Here is a 17,626-nt window from a genome sequence, read left to right as displayed (position 1 = left end):
ATGAAGGATATTTAAGACCTTTATCACGACATCAACTGAGCCCTAAATTCAGTTTTGTTTTCTTCAAGCCAAGTATCTCTAAACTTGTACTTCCCCAAAGCTGAAGAATTTATTCAGTTTTATTGGTTGTACAATCCGAAAGATGTGCACCTATCACACGAAAGCTGATTGGCTGCGATAGAAGTTGCGCATTGGTCTCATTTGTAGTCGTAATGCAGCAGTTATATTTGGACTAGCGACAGAAGGAACTACAACACCACGGAATAAAAATATATTAATAAAATTTAAAAAGCATTAAATAAAAAGGTAGTGTTGCATGGATGTGGGAAAATGAAGACCCATTTAAAATGAAAGACCTAGACCAAAAGTATCATGCAATATGTACAGGATTGTTCCAATTAAAAACCCACTGAAAGGAGTTAATGTGCTTACTATATAAGCACCTAACGTAATGTAGACATGCTGTCTAATGTATATGACAGCATGGTTTGTGTTGCGTGAGAGTATGTGTTGAGAGATGCTTATTTTCTGTATTTCCTGTTTTTGTAAAGCTGCGGAACGGACAGTCCAAAACAATATCTCATAAAGACTTTAAGGCCAACATTTTTTTGAAATTCTAAACTTTTCAAAGACCACCCCTCCCGCGTTAAGTGAACCCCTTTAACGACTGTACGAAAGTGAAATTCCCCAAGTAAGTGTGTATATCTATCTATCTCTCACCAGTGTCTTCTAAACAAATGAAACATCACCAGGACAGACAGATTTTTCTTTTTTGTCAACTGTGGTGTTTTATTGAAAACAAGGGAAGCAGGGGAGTTTACTTCTTCTTGGACACGCCGACGGTGCGACCGCGACGGCCGGTGGTCTTGGTGTGCTGACCGCGCACACGCAGACTGGAAGGAAGAAAAAATGAAAAAAGATTGAGTTAAAACAATATTAAGAACCTCAAACATTGCTACATACGTTGTGGCTTTCTAATTCCGTGAAACGAGCTATGGAGAAATCTAACAGTAGGTCGAGTACCACGTTCACCAGATGCCACGCTGACTCGTGACAACCGTCGACTTAAGTAAACTCTAAAACATTGCTTCACGACAATAGACCTTTGACGCGTTGACACATGTCATAGCAGGAAAAGCACAGGTGTATTCACAACCATTAATGATGGCTGCATTCCACTTAGGAGAGGTCCTGGTGTTGGGCATGCTGACTCACTGAAACATCTTACTGGGACACTTGATGGTATTGAGCCATCGTTAAGGTTATCAATTTCAGCTGTGCTTTTCCTACTATGACAAGTCAAAATGTCTGCTGTGACAAGAAGGTCCATGGGCATCCACACTTGTGAAAATAATTCAGAAAAGCACATGCAGTATTGGCTCTCTGCGCCACATCTCCTTTGACCCCCCACTTATGTCTCTCTCAAATTTCACCGACGTGAAGACCGCGCAGCTTCACGTTTCAAGAGAGAACGCACTTCAGCCCACAGCGAGGCTCCACCAACGATCGCCAAGACAGTTCTACATGTTCACGAAATGCCATGGTCGGACTCAACGGCATTAGATTTTGCAGTCGGATGCATCTTAAATTGCATCTTGCTGAAAACATTTGATTGTATGAAGTCAAAATTAAAAACCGTACGATATATGATTAGGGTTTGGTATCGTTTTGCATTTTTAAGACGCCGAACCGGTACCTTTTTAAAAACTATTCCGATTCCTAAACAGATTCTTGAAAAACTGAAAAAGATCATCAGGAACATCAAAGACGCTAAATGTTTACTAGAGATCCCGTGCAGTGAATGGTTAATAAGCTTTTACGTCCGTTTTGGTGACCCCAGAGGGGAAAATATGGCATTTTAAAAGTAGCCTACATTTACGGTAGCTAGCTAACGGTAGACTACAGAGAAAGGGGGATATTTTTACGTTCGTTTTGGAGCAACAGACGGAAAATATTTCAGTCGACACATTAAGTGGAACCGAAATGTGCGTTCTAATCCGGTCCGATTCCTCCCGCTTGCGTAGGGAAGGGTTTCGGTACCCAACTCCTACATGCGATGCAACAGTCCACTCTCCGGTAGGGAGGACAGATGGGTGCAGAGACTGGACGTTTGTCTAACTTTGGACCGAAACCCCTAAAAGTGTGTCCCAAACTGGGGACCGGACCGGCTCCCTTACCCCCAGAAGTGCCTGAGACCACGGTGAGCCCGGATCTTTTTCAGCCTCTCCAGGTCTTCTCTCAGCTTGTTGTCCAGACCGTTGGCGAGGACCTGAGACGAGAAAACAACAACATCAGGTTTGACAATTCACACCACAAAAAACGCAAGTGGAGCGGAAAGAAAAAGTATGCCCTGGAACCACATTCCTTTCACACGTATCTACACGCCCTGGGTGTTAGGTTGGCATGTCGCTCGCTACCACGACATTAAATTAACCAGTTATCTAACTTAACCACAAATTCTCACACACACACACACACACACCTGAGATAAAGAAATGTAAATGCAGATATCTGCTCATATAACTTCAGACTTTTAAAGATTATATTTTGGGGCCTGTTTAGGCCTTTATTCGACAGGACAGCGGAAGACATGAAAGGGTGGGGGTGGAGTCAAAACCGTGCCTGCTGCGTCGAGAAGTTAATGGGCTGCATATGGGCACCCGCTCTACCAACTGAGCTATCGGGGCACCCATAACTTCAGACTTTTAACGTGTGATACAACACTATCCTGAAGACTCCCAAAGACATTTTCACGTTATCGTGGTTCCGGGCTCGCTGCTACCTACTTGGCTGTATTTGCCATCCTTGACGTCCTTCTGTCTGTTGAGGAACCAGTCGGGGATTTTGTACTGGCGAGGATTCTGCATGATGGTCACCACCCTCTCAACCTGAAAGAAAGAAAAATGAAAAAAAAAAAAAAGCCAGAAAATTAATTTAAAAATATATATAAATTGTCCTTGTTGATAAGTCTGTCACAGGAGTGAAGAAACTAGAAAATACATTTTACAAGCTAGAAATAGAGGATAAAAAATAAAAACTTGATTAATTTAATAGTTGACAACTAATTCATTAATCTTTGTGGCTCTAAATCCGAGCACAACAGATAATTTCCAGATGCACAAGAATCTGCATAAAAACATCCAAAAATGCATGCCAAAACACATACACACTTAAAGGTGCCCTGCCACACGCATTCATGACTTTGTGTCAATGTCTGTCAAAGTTCTACCATGGACTCTTAACATTTTTTTTGTGGAAAAAATGTTTTGGTTACCTTGTTTCAAGCCATTCTAGCGTGGTATAGAAACCCTGCAGGAAGACTCTGCTCGATTTCTGCCAGTTCTCATTGATATTAAACAAGCTAAGCTGTTTGAATCTGATTGGCTAACAACTAGCCAATGAGAGCCTGGCTATTAGCATCCTTTACCCAACTGGGCGAGCTCATGAATAGTAAGCTCAGGCAACATGATGTCAGACTGACCAGCTTTTGTAATTGGCCTGATTTCTCTGCTTATTTCTTTTCAGTGGCTAGAGCTGACAGAGGAGGTAGCACTTCATTTTCACATTCACCACATAACACATACGGACCTAACATATTTCAAAAAATGCAAGTAAAAAACGGTTTGTATGGCAGGGCAACTTTAACCTGTGCAGTAGTTTCATTTATTTATGACATTAGGCCTTTTAGGGAAGTGCAACGTACTCTTTTTTTACTGTAGTCTATTGATGTGTGTCTGTTATGCGTTAGATAAATAGTGCTGTAGATGTCTGGTTCAAGGTTTGTGTTGTGGATTATGTGTCTGTATGCCTGTACTGAACAACAAATTGCCTCTCTGGGACAGTCAAGTTTACTAAGTCCAAGTAACCTTAAAAAAAAAAAAAAAAGGAACATGGACTCACCTCATCATCAGTCAGCTCTCCGGCCCTCTTGCTGAGGTCGATGTCGGCCTTCCTCAGGACGACATGAGCGTAACGTCTGCCAACACCCTGAGACCGAGACAGGCAACGTTAAGGGTCACTGTACACCCGACGAAACCGGGAGGAAGTTGTATTGTGGATATCTTGACATAGTTAATGCCTTCGGTGTTGTCTTTTCCTGGTTATCAAGGCTGCGTTACAGTAAAGGGATGTCATTTTCTGAACTTACCAGACTAAACTAGCTGTTCTACCATTTGCCCACTTCGTCATATCCACATTACTGACGTTTATCTTAAAAAAATTGACGCAAAATCGACATCGGGGTATTTGATCAAGAATATTGTGATATCCGATTTCCTCCATATCGCCCAGCCCTAGTTTAATGTGCAAAATAACAAGAGGCCCGGAACAGGCAAATTCTACAAATAAGCTGCTACAACACGTGTGCTTAAATACTACAAATGAGCATAACAGAAGATGGTCTCACACAAAGCACTGTACACATTTCAGGAGGAGACCTCACCTTGATGGCAGTGATGGCGAAGGCGATTTTCCTCCGACCATCGATGTTCGTGTTGAGAACACGGAGAATGTGCTGGAACTTCTCAGGAATGACCAGAGACTGAAAACACACGGAGCAGACAGGCGATCAGGGAGGATGCACAAATCTCACCATCAGCTAGTGAACATTAAATAAATAAAAAAGTGAAACTTGAAATCCTGGGACAATTGTCGGTATCAGCACACTGTGCCCCTTTGGGTGCCTTGGTCGGCTGACTTAATATTTCTATCCATCAGTTGGCTTTTATCAAATCTAACAACATTGGCCTTAAAACAAATCCATGAAACGCACTACTGAGGTAAACCCACCAGACTCCATGTAAATAAACATTAATTTAAGCATCGTAAAATACACTTCATTCAAAGTCAACAGAAACAAAATAAATCTATGAAAAGCAGTTTTGGGGTCGTCTTACCATTTTTCCCCAACCATCAGCCCACCAGATGGCTCTACACACGCTTAAAGTATTGGTTTTTTAAATGGAGTCTGGTGGGTTAAGCGCTAGCGACTTCAGAGCTGTTAAAAAGGTCTCAAAGACTTAATGCTCAACCACCAATAAAGAGCCAAAATAAATGCTGACATGAATACCTTGTAAAGCGGTTATTTGATATTAAATCACGTATCTTACAAAGAGATTTTGGGTCTAATCAGAAGTGAATGTGGGCCAAATACTGCCGCTAACATTTCTTTGGCTCCAGCTAGCATTGCTAACGGTACAAGACAGTTTGCTGCTCTAACTACCGACTTGTGTGCATCTCCAGACCCTTCAAAGTGACTCAGACCCATGGAGCTTACTCAGTAAACAGCAATCCAAAAGCAACTTCAACTGATCTGGCTGCCTGTGCAATCACACCGGTGTAGCATGCACGCTGTTCCTCAGTCGGAGGATACCAACATGCTAGAACCTTGCCATCGGAGAATATGAAGTTTAGCTTTTACAGCTAGCCGCCTTCAATTGTAAGCGTTTCTTCAACTTTAACAACAGCGGTAACGTGAGATGTTCTGTCCGGTTACAGCTTTGCTTAAACAACAACTACACCGAACAAATGGAACTTTAAGTATAAGCCACAGGCAGAAAACACTGAACAATTCGCGCTAGCTGGTTTGCTGCAGTCAGTCCATACACCTCAGCTCAGCGTTGACAGTAAACTGCGTTAATACGTCCATTTCTGCGACTAATATGCCAATCATTTAACATCTCTCCGGTCACACAAACTGTACACAACTCATTAAAACGTCTAAATGTGATAAACGAGTGAGATTAAAGCTAGATGATTACGGATTTCAAAACTATTCCAGGTTGACAGAAAATGTACTCACCATCTTGGAAGTAGGTTCCGTGCGAAGAGGAAGCCGCTAGGATCTCGCGAGAGTTTGTCACTGCCGGCGAACGGAAATCGGTCCATCACTTATATTCTGTCCGAAAAACAAAAAGTTGAACACCGGTTAAATCAAACACACAAATATGTAGCTATGTTAACGCAGTCACACGGAATAACGTTGCATATTAATTAATTTAATGCATTTACTTATCTAGCACAATATACATTCGTATTTATATATCTCGTTTTGGTTCATAAACGCAACGACGCGTTTTCGTTGACGACGACCCGGAACCTTATATTGAAGGCTTTTTTTTTTATTAAACGTTAAAATTGGCCGCAATGGCGGAGGTAGCTACTGCAGCCGTTGGAGCTGTTCCCGATGTAAACACAGCTGGAAACCCGACAGAAAACGCCATGGCGTATTTACAAGACGAGGTGACATTTGACTAACGTTACGTGTATTTGAATCTTCAGTTGTAGTCACAAATAAAACCAACGGTTGCGCTCTTTCAGACCTGTAACCTGTTAGATAGCATTCATAACAAGAAGCAATCATTATCAATGAACTGTAACGCTAACGTTTACTTTTAGCCGACTGAAATGTGTCTTGCTTTAAAAAAAAAAGAAAAGCTGTGACAGTGAATGATATCTTTCCAAATGGTGTATTGTGACGTAGTGTGTCCATATAGCTTGAAGCTAATGTAGCTGTTAGCACAAAAAAATAAGAAATGTAGCTGTTATAGAGGTGGGCGATATATCGTTTAGACGATAATATCCAAATTGTTGTCTGGACGATATGCAAAATTGGGATATCGAATATTTCATAATTTGTACAATCCGACCCTCCAAACATGAAAAGAGCTGAAGGAAGTTAAAGAGAAAACCAATAACGCACACTATAACCTTCTAAACAATTACATGTAGCGATTTTAATACTGTAGGAGTTTGTTTGACTGTATTTTTTGTACAAAATCACGATCGTCCCGCACAAGAGTAAACTGCTACTAGTTCTTACCTGTGCGTTATGACGTTCACTCATGTCAACAAAGATAGCGGTGCGCGATTGTCCAGCGGCTCTCCTGTCGGTGTATATTTATACAAGTACGTACAGCCACACTGCACTAATCAATACAGGACCAGGCGGCTCATAACATCCCGGAGGACATAGCCTGACCGAGCCCTCCAGGTTGTTGTCGGCGCTAGCAAGCCGAGCTAGCTAGCTACCGACAGAATGAGAAAATAACTCCGGCACGACCAGAGGCGGAGAACTGCATTTTTGTGCACAATGAATGGAGTACCAACTGCAGGATCGTTGCCCAGTACGGCTCACCTGACCTGGAGCCCTGTCGGTAATATACTGACAATTTTATTTACTACGAAAACAGCACACTGCCGTCTACATAGCCCCCGATGCTAACGTTAGCAAAAGTTTGGTTCACTGCTAACCATAGTGAACAAACCGCAGCGCGATCACCTGGATACGGGATACAGGGGACTTTTACAAGGCGTCCTTAAAGTCTGTTCCCCTCCAGCTTTCTCCTAGCATGTAGATTGTGTTACTAGAGGGAAGAAAAACACTAGACCATGTGTACTCTAACATCAAAAAAGCACACAGAACTGCACCTCTCCCTCACCTGGGCCAGTCAGATCACATCCAACTCCTGATCCCAGCATAAATCCCGGTCAGAAGGACTATACAGCCAAGTAGAAGGACTATCAGAACCTAGTCTGACCCGGCCCTGTCCCAGCTCCAGGACTGCTTCCAATTAGGACATGGTTGTGTGCAATATGTTACAGAACAGAGCCCTTTGTTTATTGTTATGATTTCATCTTGCTTGTACATTTTCCCAAGAGAACCACCAAAATAGCCTCCGAACAGGGCTTCTTTTAACTTCTAGAAGGATTTCAAAAATATCGTCTGAATATCTATATCGAGATATTGGAAAAAAAATATCGAGATATTCATTTTTGTCAATCTCTCCCACCCGTAAGCTGTTAGCATCCTGTCAAAACACTGAAAGGCTCAAGGATTTTCTGAACGTAACCCGTGGCAACAGAGTTAGTTGATTGACAGCAATTTAATAAAGCAAAGGCTTGTTTAAAGAATATTTAGTCTATCTGGGATAATTGTTAAAGATTCAACCAGCATGGAAATAGACCTAGTCAGATGTGGTCTTGGTCTGGAAAAAGGCAGTGAAATATAATTTTTTTTTTTTGCATTTTCACAAATAGAATAAAGGTTTTACAAATTGAAAAAAAATGTTTTAAAGAGTCTCTAGCTTCTCTGGGATAATCTAGTCCAGGTTTGACAAGTCTCTGTATTAGGGCTGGGCGATAATTCAATATGATAATTTCTCGTCTTTCAATGGAATCCTATCAGGATGAAATTATATATCGTGATTTACAATTATGTTGTCTAAATTGATAATAACAACCACATACCAACTAACTAACTACATTTTCTCAGGAAATTAGTTTGGAAACATTTTTGAGGGAATATCATTTGAAGAATTGGCTCTTTTTTAACATCACACTATTTTTGTAGTGTTGTGTAGTGTTTTGCATGTAGCGGGGAAAAAAACCTATCTGATTTTTCTGATTTTCTCCATATCGCCCAGCCCTACTCTGTATAGTGGGGTTTGACCTGCTCTAGATGTGAAAAAGGCAGTGATATCTCCCAATTTTTGCACTTTCACAAATAGAATAAAGGTTTTACAAATTAAAAAAGTGGGTTTTAACGAATGTATAAAACTCTGGGATAATCTGGTCCATTTGACAAGATTTGGTAGCCAACAATGGTTATTTATCCAGACCCAGGGAACAAAATTAGCATCACTTAACCGCCAAATGCTGGTAAAATATACAAGTGGCTGGTAGATTTGCTTCACTCACCAGCCAAAAAGACAATTGTAATCTATTGGGTGGCGTCACTAGCCATTTGGCTGGTTAATTTTGCACCCTGTTTCTGGACCTGGTCCAATGTGCTCTAGATGTGAGAACAAAACAATAACAGTGTAATCTCCCTTTCCTGCATTTTCACAAATAGAATAAAGGTTTTACAAATGTGAAAGTGGGTTCCAGACAGCGTTAAGGCTTAGTCTAAAATGTAACGCGCTTTCACAGCAGTAAGAGCGAATCGGAAGCAAACTTCAGCATAGTTCTGGGAACTTGTGACTAGGGCTGGGCGTCGATCAAAAATGATACTGTGACTTCGATACCGGTTCCTAAATGATACCTTTTTCAATGCATTTTTTTATAAAACAAACAGAAATTACAACATTACGGCGCACTTCTTTTTATTTATTTTTCAGCTCCCACTACGTGAGTCCATCTCTGTGTAACGTCGAGTTTTTCCTGCGTGTCTCTGCGACCAGTAACGTTAGAAAGCCAATCACAGGCATTATTAGATCTTGGTAGAAGCATGCTGCGTGCTCATTGGCTCACTGGCGCTGATGAGATTTACTCCTTAGGTGTTGAATGACGAGGCATTTTTCGATACTCTGTACTTCAGAGGCAATTCGGTCAGTCCCTAAAAAGTATTGAATTCGGTACCCAGCCCTACTTGTGATGGACATGTCTCCCTATTTACTGATCCTTCATTGACTAACCAATTAATTGATGAATCTGTTGATCACAACGATAATCGTTCGGATTTGTGGTGATCCTTAACTTACAGGCGTTAAAGACAGACGTGCCACCTCAAACAAATTAGTTGTGCAATAATAATAATAATAATACTTTTTGTTTAAACAAATATTTGTGTGTGACTGTCTGTTTTTCTCTAGAAGACTGATGAAGACATCGCAAACCTCAACCTGGGAGAACTGGACATCACCACCGATGAGTTTATCTTGGATGAAGTGGACAGTAAGGCAACATTTATCATTCATATTTCTCATATTGGTATCGGGATACAAAAGAGAACAACACAGATGAATGGAGCTACCATGTTGGCCTGCCGCTATCAGTATTGTTATTTTTAGCATAATATGAGCACTTTAAATAACACGATTGCTGTGTCTTTTTAGGGTTAAAAACCCCTCATCGATACTGTGACTTAGTAAAGATTCAGTTGCCACATGAAGATATTGAAAGAATATCACATTTCTAACAGTTTTACAACCTTGCATTTTGGTAAAGCTGGATCCAGATCTTCTAAAACCTCTTGCATGAAGGGAACTATCAGTTTACATTCCTAACTATGCTTCTGAGCAGGGGTTGACCCATGCTGTTTTTTCATGGCCGATAACGATACTGATTATTAGTAGTTATTAAAACCCATAACAGATATTTTTAACCGATATGCATTTACAGTAAAAAGGAAAATCTTTTAGTCAGAATTAAGATTTTTTGGACTGTGTCACGTCCCAAAGTGCTAGGGTTATCGGGGGTTTCAGGACATAAACATAAACCAGATGTAATTGGTATTTTGAATATATATATATATCTATTTTGAACAAGGCAAACAGAACTCCCAAAAATGGGCCAATGGGTGCTGTGGATATCAACAAAGGAATATAAAAAAAGGAGATCCTCAAAAGGAAGACTTCTACTTAGCTCCAGGAAAATAAAAGGATGAACCAAAATCCTCTCTTACTAAAATACTTTGCAAAACATCGGCGTCACCATCACAGGGAGCCCCAGGAACTAGGCGGGACTTCCCTTAGCCAACCAATCCGCAGCATGCTCCGCATCTCAGATAAAACACAATCGCAGTTAAAGACACACACGAGGGTACTTTATTGTCACATACACATACATGTAGCGACCTGGACCAACTCCAGATCTGAGCCAGTGCCTTGATCAAGGGCACTGACTGGAGAACCTAGTACATGTTTTTTGATGGTGGGGGAAACCGGAGCACCCGGAGGAAACCCACACAAACATGGGGAGAACATGCAAACTCCACACAGAAAGGCCCAGAAGGACCTGGATTCGAAAGCAGAACCTTCTTGCTGTGCGTTCACAGTGCTAACCACTGGGCCACCATGCTGCACCCATGCTGTAACAACGGTTACAAACGCCAACACAAGTAGCAATGCCACAGTGTAAAAAATAATCGAATACAAGTATATGTCTTGCATAAAAAATCTTTAGTAAATGTTATTGTAACAAAAAAAAACTAAATGTAACTGCAGTAAACATCCATTTCAATATAATATATAACTGCTGAAGTGTTAGGGGCGCGATAGGGAAGGGCACGTCGCCAATACAGATCATCTGCAAGAGTGCCAAATAACGGCCCGATGACCGATAATGGGCCTATCCCTACCTCCCAGTCCAGGTTTACCCAATGTTAAAGGAACACGCCGACTTATTGGGAATTTAGCTTATTCACCGTAACCCCCAGAGTTAGACAAGTCCATACATACCCTTCTCATCTCCGTGCGTGCTGTAATGCTGTCTGACGGCTCCAGCAGCATCAGGTCAACACAGAACATGCAGGTGAATGGTTCCAGCAATCCTACTGCTCCGAATAAGTGACAAAATAACTCCAACATGTTCCTATTTACATGTTGTGATTTATAGAGTCACAGCGTGTACAAAAAACAACGTAACATGAGACACAGCCATTTTCTAACCGTAAACAAACCGGGAACTATATTCTCAGGCGGAAGAATATAGTACTTGGGCGGAGTGATATGCTCGCAGCAAGCCTGTCTGAGAATATAGTTCTGGTTTGTTTACTGTTAGTAGATGGCTGTGTCTCATGTTACGTAGTTTTTTTGTACACGCTGTGACTCTACAAATCACAACATGTAAACAGGAACATGTTGGCGTTATTTTGTCACTTTTGTCACAATTCGGAGTAGGCTAGTTGGAACCAGTTACCTGCAGGATCTATGCTAGGCTAAGCTAATGTTGGAACCGTCAGGCAGCGTTAACGCACGCACGGAGATGAGAAGGGTATGTATCGACTTGTCTTACTCTGGGGGTTACGGTGAATAAGCTAAATTCCCAATAAGTCGGCGTGTTCCTTTAAAGAGGAGCTGCAGCCTGGTGAAGACCATCCGTTGTCCAGAGTTGCTGTGCGATGTTTAAATTAGTTCTAAACGCTGCTCCTCTCTGTCTCCTGCAGTCCACATCCAGGCCAATCTGGAAGATGATCTCGTGAAGGAGGCGCTCAAAACGGTGAGAATTTCACGACGCTAAGGCTGGCTACACACTGGCTGCGTGGTGTCCATTTTTTTTATTTCGGCTCCTATGTCAACAGGTCAGAGCTTGCACACTGCCTGCGTGACACACACGTCTCAAAAAACACGTGCGCGCTAGAAATAGAACCGCCGCCTATTTTTCACGCGACATGCAAGCGTGTTGGATGCGTTTCCAGACAAAATAGAATAGGAGAAGATGTTTATATGGCATTTAGACACAAATACATATTAATGAATGACATGTTGATGTTTGAAAGTCTCGAGGTTTTGATACAAATGCAGATATATAAATCTAATTTAAAAAATCGATTTTCTAATATTGCGCCTGTCAATACAGAACGAAATATTCTGTAGCCTATTTTGCCGTCAATACTGCCGACGTTGCATTGACGGCAAAATAGGCGTAACGTAATCCGATCAGTATATATATTTATGTTTAACATGGTATTTCATTTTATCAATGGGAGACATCATGGACATGTGTCCAGACAAGGCTAGCAGCAGCAGCGCTGCGTCAGATACGTTTCTGGTGTGTAAAGACGTAGAAAACGCCACGCAGCAGAAACGCCACGCTCACTCCACGCCGGCAGCGTTTAACTGGCCTAATGTCTGACTAGTGTCGCGTATCTAGACCTATCTCCACAGCGCTGTGGAGTAAGGTCTGGCTACACAACAGACGCATTCTTGGATAGGAGGGGGGAAAAAAAGGTCTAAACCAATCACAATCGTCTTGGACGGCGGTGGACTTTGGGCTTTTTCACTTTGTAAACCTATAACGTGCACAAAAAAAGACATATAACACAATAAAGGAAAGGGGAAAGCCAAAAAGCATAATATGAGCACTTTAAAGTTGGATAAAATAACAAAACTAATCACACAAAATAACTGTCCTTCTTTTAATCTTACCACGTTATCATACAATTAACCGCGCTCAAAACACTGTGACCTTGCTGAGCGCAACACAGCTGAACCAATTAGGCCACATTTAAATCAACTTATCCCAGCGTCGCACGCTCGTCGCCAATGAAACGGCTTCAACAATATTGATTCTTGGGAAAATAATCGATTTTACAAATCGTTGGAAAAGAAATCGCGATACATACGATCTTCGATTTTTTTTCCCCCCACAGTGTGTGTGTGTAATATATATGTGATGACGGTGGTGTTTCCTCCTGTGTGCGTGCGTGTGCGTGCGTGTGCGTGCGTGTGTGTGTGTGTGTGTGTGTGTGTGTGTGTGTGTGTGTGTGTGTGTGTGTGTGTTCTCAGGGCGTTGACCTCCGTCAGTACTCCAAACAGGTGGAGTCGGAGCTGCAGCGGATCGAACAGGCCTCCATCAAAGATTGTATCCTTTTGAATGAATGAATGAAATGAATTGTATATTTTCATGTCCTGCCGCTTTCACGACCCGTCCCTTACACGAGCTAGAGACATGAAAATTGTCACGGTAACTCAACGGTGATGCGATCGCGGGTTATATTGAAAGTCCGTCGTTTTGCTTTTCCTGAGCGTTCTGCCTGCCAGACATCAAGGAGAGTCAGAACATCGCTCTCCTGCACAACCAGATCACCGCCTGTGACTCCATACTGGAGGTAAGACGAGATCCCACAATCCACTGCACGCCCAGGTCAGCGTGAGAATACGGGACAGTGGTCGGCTGCGTTTTATTTGGCACAAAATTGAGGCCCGCTCAGATAACGGACCAATCAGTGAACCCTAGATGCTGTAAATATAAAATAAAAAATAAAGAAGCAAGATTCTGCAGCCGGCCGCCCTGAATTTATTTTAAAGCTGATTGAAACTTCCAGTTTTTCTTCCTGTTGCCATATCTCTCTCTCTCTCTCTCTCTTTTTTCTTTCTGTCTGTGCTCCCACCTTTATCTTGTGCTCCTCACGCTATTTATCTCTTGTATCTAAAAACTTTCAGGCAGCGAGACGTGTTATGCACAAAACCAGCAGTTTAAAAAAAAAGAAGAAGCAAGGAACCCACAGAAAAAAATATGCAACTTGACATCATTTTGGACCATTATTCTCACCATATTTGTGTCTAAAACGTTGGAAAAGCTAGAGCAGATTATAAATAAGCATCGCTCAAAAAGCTTAAAGACAAAACTTGCTAAAGAAGTCCGACTACAATCTTTAGATCTAAGAAAAGTAATTTAGTTAGTTTAGGTTTAGGTAAGTAGGTTTAGGTGCTGCCCAAAACGGCTTGGGCGCTGCACCTTAAACCTCATAACGGTAGTGAAAACCCAGGATAAGATTAGGGCTGGGCGATATGGACCAAAAGTCATATCCCGATATATTTTGGCTGAATATCGATATACGATATATATCCCGATATTTTTTCCGCAAAGTAAGAGCAAATGTTTCAGTTTGTTTTAGTTTTTTCCAACGTTTTAAATTGTAAAATTTTTCTTCTACACATTTTCAGCGCTTATTTCTACATCTTATATTTTCTAATATAGTGTTGGGCAATATAGAGAAAATCAGATACCATGATATTCTTGACCAAATACCTTGATATCGATATTACGGCGATATATTCTAGAGTTGACAGTTGGTGCTCTCGCAAAATATCTTCACACTTACATTTTAGATAAATAATCATTAATAATAGAACAGCTACAACAGTCTGGTAAGTTCAGAAAAGTACGTCACTTCACTGTAATGCAGCCTTTAAAACCAGGAAAAGACACTTATGTCATATCACGATATAACGATATCCAAAATCTAAGACGATATCTAGTCTCCTATCACGATATCGATATAATATCGATATATCGCCCAGCCCTAGATAAGATAGACCTTTTTGGTTTGGAGTTTGACAGCAGCTGTTCTCTGTCCGATTCCGTTGGTTGTGTCAGCGCATGGAGGGCATGCTGAGCGGCTTCCAGAGTGACCTGTCGTCCATCAGCAGCGAGATCCAGACTCTGCAGCAGCAGTCGGTCAGCATGAACGTCCGGCTGAAGAACAGGCAGGCGGTGCGCAGCCACCTCAGCCAGCTGGTGGACGAGCTGGTGGTGCCCGGAGTCATGATCTCGTAAGTGGGGGCTAGAGTATTGATTTCATTCTTTTGCCCTCTCTGCCTGTAGCCAAGTAGCCCACATGTCAATGAAATAGTATACATCTACATCCCTAGATGATATTATTCTTTATATATAGCCTGCCTATCAATTGTTTTTAAGCGCAATAAACACAAAAATATTTGACCTGAACTTTTTCCATTTGACCGGTAAAATGAAACCTTACTAAAGAAAATGGTGTCCTACAGACTAAAGAAAAACATCTGTGTTTGGTACAGATCCTCGCAAAAATCACACTTTAATAATTTTAATATTTGTCAATGCAAAGGAGAATAATGCTACAAAAAAAATGTCATTCCCTCCAATATAGTGAATCATATCGCAATGTAAGTCAAAATCGCAATTAGGTATTTATTTTCCTCGCAACGTGCAGCCCTAATATAAAGTATTTCTATATTTATTTCAAAATAAAGCGCGTCTTGAAGATGACTATATGTGTTGATATTTTGTTTATTGTTCATAAATGTTCATATTTTTTTAAACGGCTGCTCCTGCAGCTAAATTAAAAAGTGTGAAAGAGTAGAGTGGTGTTGACCTGCTGTTGCCCCATGTCGTCGCAGCACCCATAGATATGATTTTTATATATATATATATATATATATATATACACAATATGTTTTCTATCTATGGCAGCACCATTCTGGACAGCCCTGTGACGGAGCAGGAGTTTCTGGAGCAGCTCCACGAGCTCAACAACAAGATCAACTTCGCCAAGGAGCTGAGCTTCAGAGAGACGCTGGCCTGCTCTGACATCCAGGACATCGTCGACCGCCTCAAACTCAAGGTGGGAAACAGCGAGAGGAGGTGGGGGCCGGGGGGCAGTTTATAACAAGCTCCTCACCAGTGGATATGTTGCTGCTAGGGGTGTGACGAGATCTCGTCCCCTCTCGCGAGATTAAACGAGGCAATTCAGTCATGCCTAAAACGAGTTGAATTCAGAACCCAGTCCTACTGAGACATTAGATCACAATATCCTACAGCCTAAAGTGACTTCATCAGATCTCTTTTGTCAGCCCTACCCCCCCACCCACCCACCCACCAATATTCAATTAACTACAATGTAAGACCAAGAAAAGCAGTCAATTCTCACATTTTCTTTTACACTTTTAGCTGGAACAGGAAATTGAAAATTAAAAAAGTTGGATAGAAATTTCTTTTGATCTGTTAATCTGACTAATTGTTGCAACTTTAAAGATAACCATTGGATGAAAAGCCACCAGTAATGCAAAAACACACGACGTTGTACAAATATTTAGTGCAGCACAAACATTCTGTATAGTCACTGTTGTCTCTTTTATTTGAAGAAACTGGTTCCCCCCCTGATTTTCTAATTTATCCTTATTCTTCTGTAAAGTTACTCTCTTAATTGTATACACCACACACATTAACCTTTCACCTTTCTGTTTGGTTTGGCCATTTAAGCTGCAAACTCAAGAACAAGCTTAACAGGATGGTGTCAATAGCTAGCACAATTGTGGGAAAACCCCCAAAACACCTGACCCAAATATACACTGACAGAATGAGGAAGAAAGCTAGGAAAATCAGTGCAGATAGTACACACCCTCTTTCCAGCCAGTTTGAACTCCTGAAGTCTGGGAGTGCCTCTGGCAAAAAAAAAAATCTTTTATTCCAAATGCCATCAGTATCTTCAACCAAACCAAGTGACAAAATCAAACTGAGCCGCTATTTTAATGTATTTAAGCATATTTTTTTATTCTTTTTTTATCCAGATATTTTTCATTTCATCTTTTTTTATACTCCACTTAATGTGTTGTATGTCTGGTGAGCCAAATAAAAGTGTCCACCCTGGTGGAGAATAAAGATTTATTCTATTCTATTAATGACTTGAAACTAAAATGATGACATTTCTTTCTCACTTTAGGCGGTGTCAAAGATCCGAGAGTTCATTCTTCAGAAGATCTACTCGTTCAGGAAGCCGATGACAAACTACCAGATCCCGCAGAACACTCTGCTGAAGTACCGGTGAGCACAGCGCCACCTGCCGCTTCTCACACGCGTTCTTACGGACCGTTTCGGCTCCTCTGCTTTATTTTGGTTCTTTACTGGCCCAAATTGTGTGAGAAAAAAAAAAAAAGTGAAACATTTTATGACTTGTCAGTTTAAATGGACTTTGAGTCTAGGCCTTCACGATTAATCTCATGGCAATCGGGATGTGACTCGCATTTTTTTAGTACTCGAACATAGGGTCAGTTTCAGCAAATAGGACAGAAAGTTAGTTTCATGAGGCTTACCTACTGCACTTTTTAATGTATGAAGTCTGTCTTACAGCTTTTGTTAAATTCTCAATTTGACGATTCCATCCATGATACATTTAAACTTCCACCCTTTTGGACTCTGTGCTTTGTTTCGTCTCGCTGTAGATTTTTCTACCAGTTCCTTTTGGCCAATGAGAGAACGGTTGCAAAGGAGATCAGAGACGAGTACGTGGACACCATGAGCAAGATTTACTACAGTTACTTCAAGTCGTACAGCAGCCGGCTGCTCAAAGTGCAGGTCGGTGGATTCACACACGTTTCATCAAACTCAAACACGTACAGTTTTATGAATACTTACAACAACAAGAAGA

At 41.3% G+C, this 17,626-nt stretch overlaps 2 protein-coding genes across 3 annotated transcripts in view; one reads left to right on the top strand and one right to left on the bottom strand.

Moving 5' to 3' along the window:
- Window positions 1-760: 760 nt before the first annotated feature.
- Window positions 761-5,896, bottom strand: rps18 (ribosomal protein S18). Its single transcript, XM_028597443.1, has 6 exons — window positions 5,801-5,896; window positions 4,442-4,540; window positions 3,901-3,987; window positions 2,787-2,888; window positions 2,178-2,269; window positions 761-893 (listed from the first exon to the last, which is right to left on the bottom strand). The coding sequence occupies exons 1-6, from the start codon at window positions 5,801-5,803 to the stop codon at window positions 818-820; spliced, it is 459 nt and encodes a 152-aa protein (XP_028453244.1). The 5' UTR covers window positions 5,804-5,896; the 3' UTR covers window positions 761-817.
- Window positions 5,897-5,919: 23 nt separating this feature from the next.
- vps52 (VPS52 subunit of GARP complex) overlaps window positions 5,920-17,626 on the top strand; it is a 33,333-nt gene continuing 21,626 nt past the window's right edge. The window contains exons 1-9 of one of the 2 annotated variants that reach the window (XM_028597441.1): window positions 5,920-6,240; window positions 9,591-9,672; window positions 11,885-11,937; window positions 13,227-13,302; window positions 13,482-13,549; window positions 14,821-14,996; window positions 15,673-15,823; window positions 16,922-17,022; window positions 17,421-17,553. In XM_028597441.1, coding sequence (XP_028453242.1) covers window positions 6,145-6,240; window positions 9,591-9,672; window positions 11,885-11,937; window positions 13,227-13,302; window positions 13,482-13,549; window positions 14,821-14,996; window positions 15,673-15,823; window positions 16,922-17,022; window positions 17,421-17,553 — 936 coding nt within the window. In that variant the 5' untranslated portion in view covers window positions 5,920-6,144. The remainder of the gene's footprint in view (window positions 6,241-9,590; window positions 9,673-11,884; window positions 11,938-13,226; window positions 13,303-13,481; window positions 13,550-14,820; window positions 14,997-15,672; window positions 15,824-16,921; window positions 17,023-17,420; window positions 17,554-17,626) is intronic. The other variant, XM_028597442.1, reaches the window with a different exon arrangement.

This window comes from Perca flavescens, chromosome 14 (assembly GCF_004354835.1).
Source record: "Perca flavescens isolate YP-PL-M2 chromosome 14, PFLA_1.0, whole genome shotgun sequence".
Taxonomy (NCBI): domain Eukaryota; kingdom Metazoa; phylum Chordata; class Actinopteri; order Perciformes; family Percidae; genus Perca; species Perca flavescens.
Note: the sequence above shows the minus strand (reverse complement) of the source record. Positions and strands in the feature narration are given on the sequence as shown.

Excerpts from the sequence above, each read along its gene's own strand:
- rps18 (XM_028597443.1), bottom strand. Across the intron at positions 2,270-2,786 it reads AGGATGGCAAATACAGCCAA|GTCCTCGCCAACGGTCTGGA; the intron begins GTAGGTAGCAGC and ends TTCTCGTCTCAG. Across the intron at positions 894-2,177 it reads GGTCTCAGGCACTTCTGGGG|TCTGCGTGTGCGCGGTCAGC; the intron begins GTAAGGGAGCCG and ends TCTTCCTTCCAG.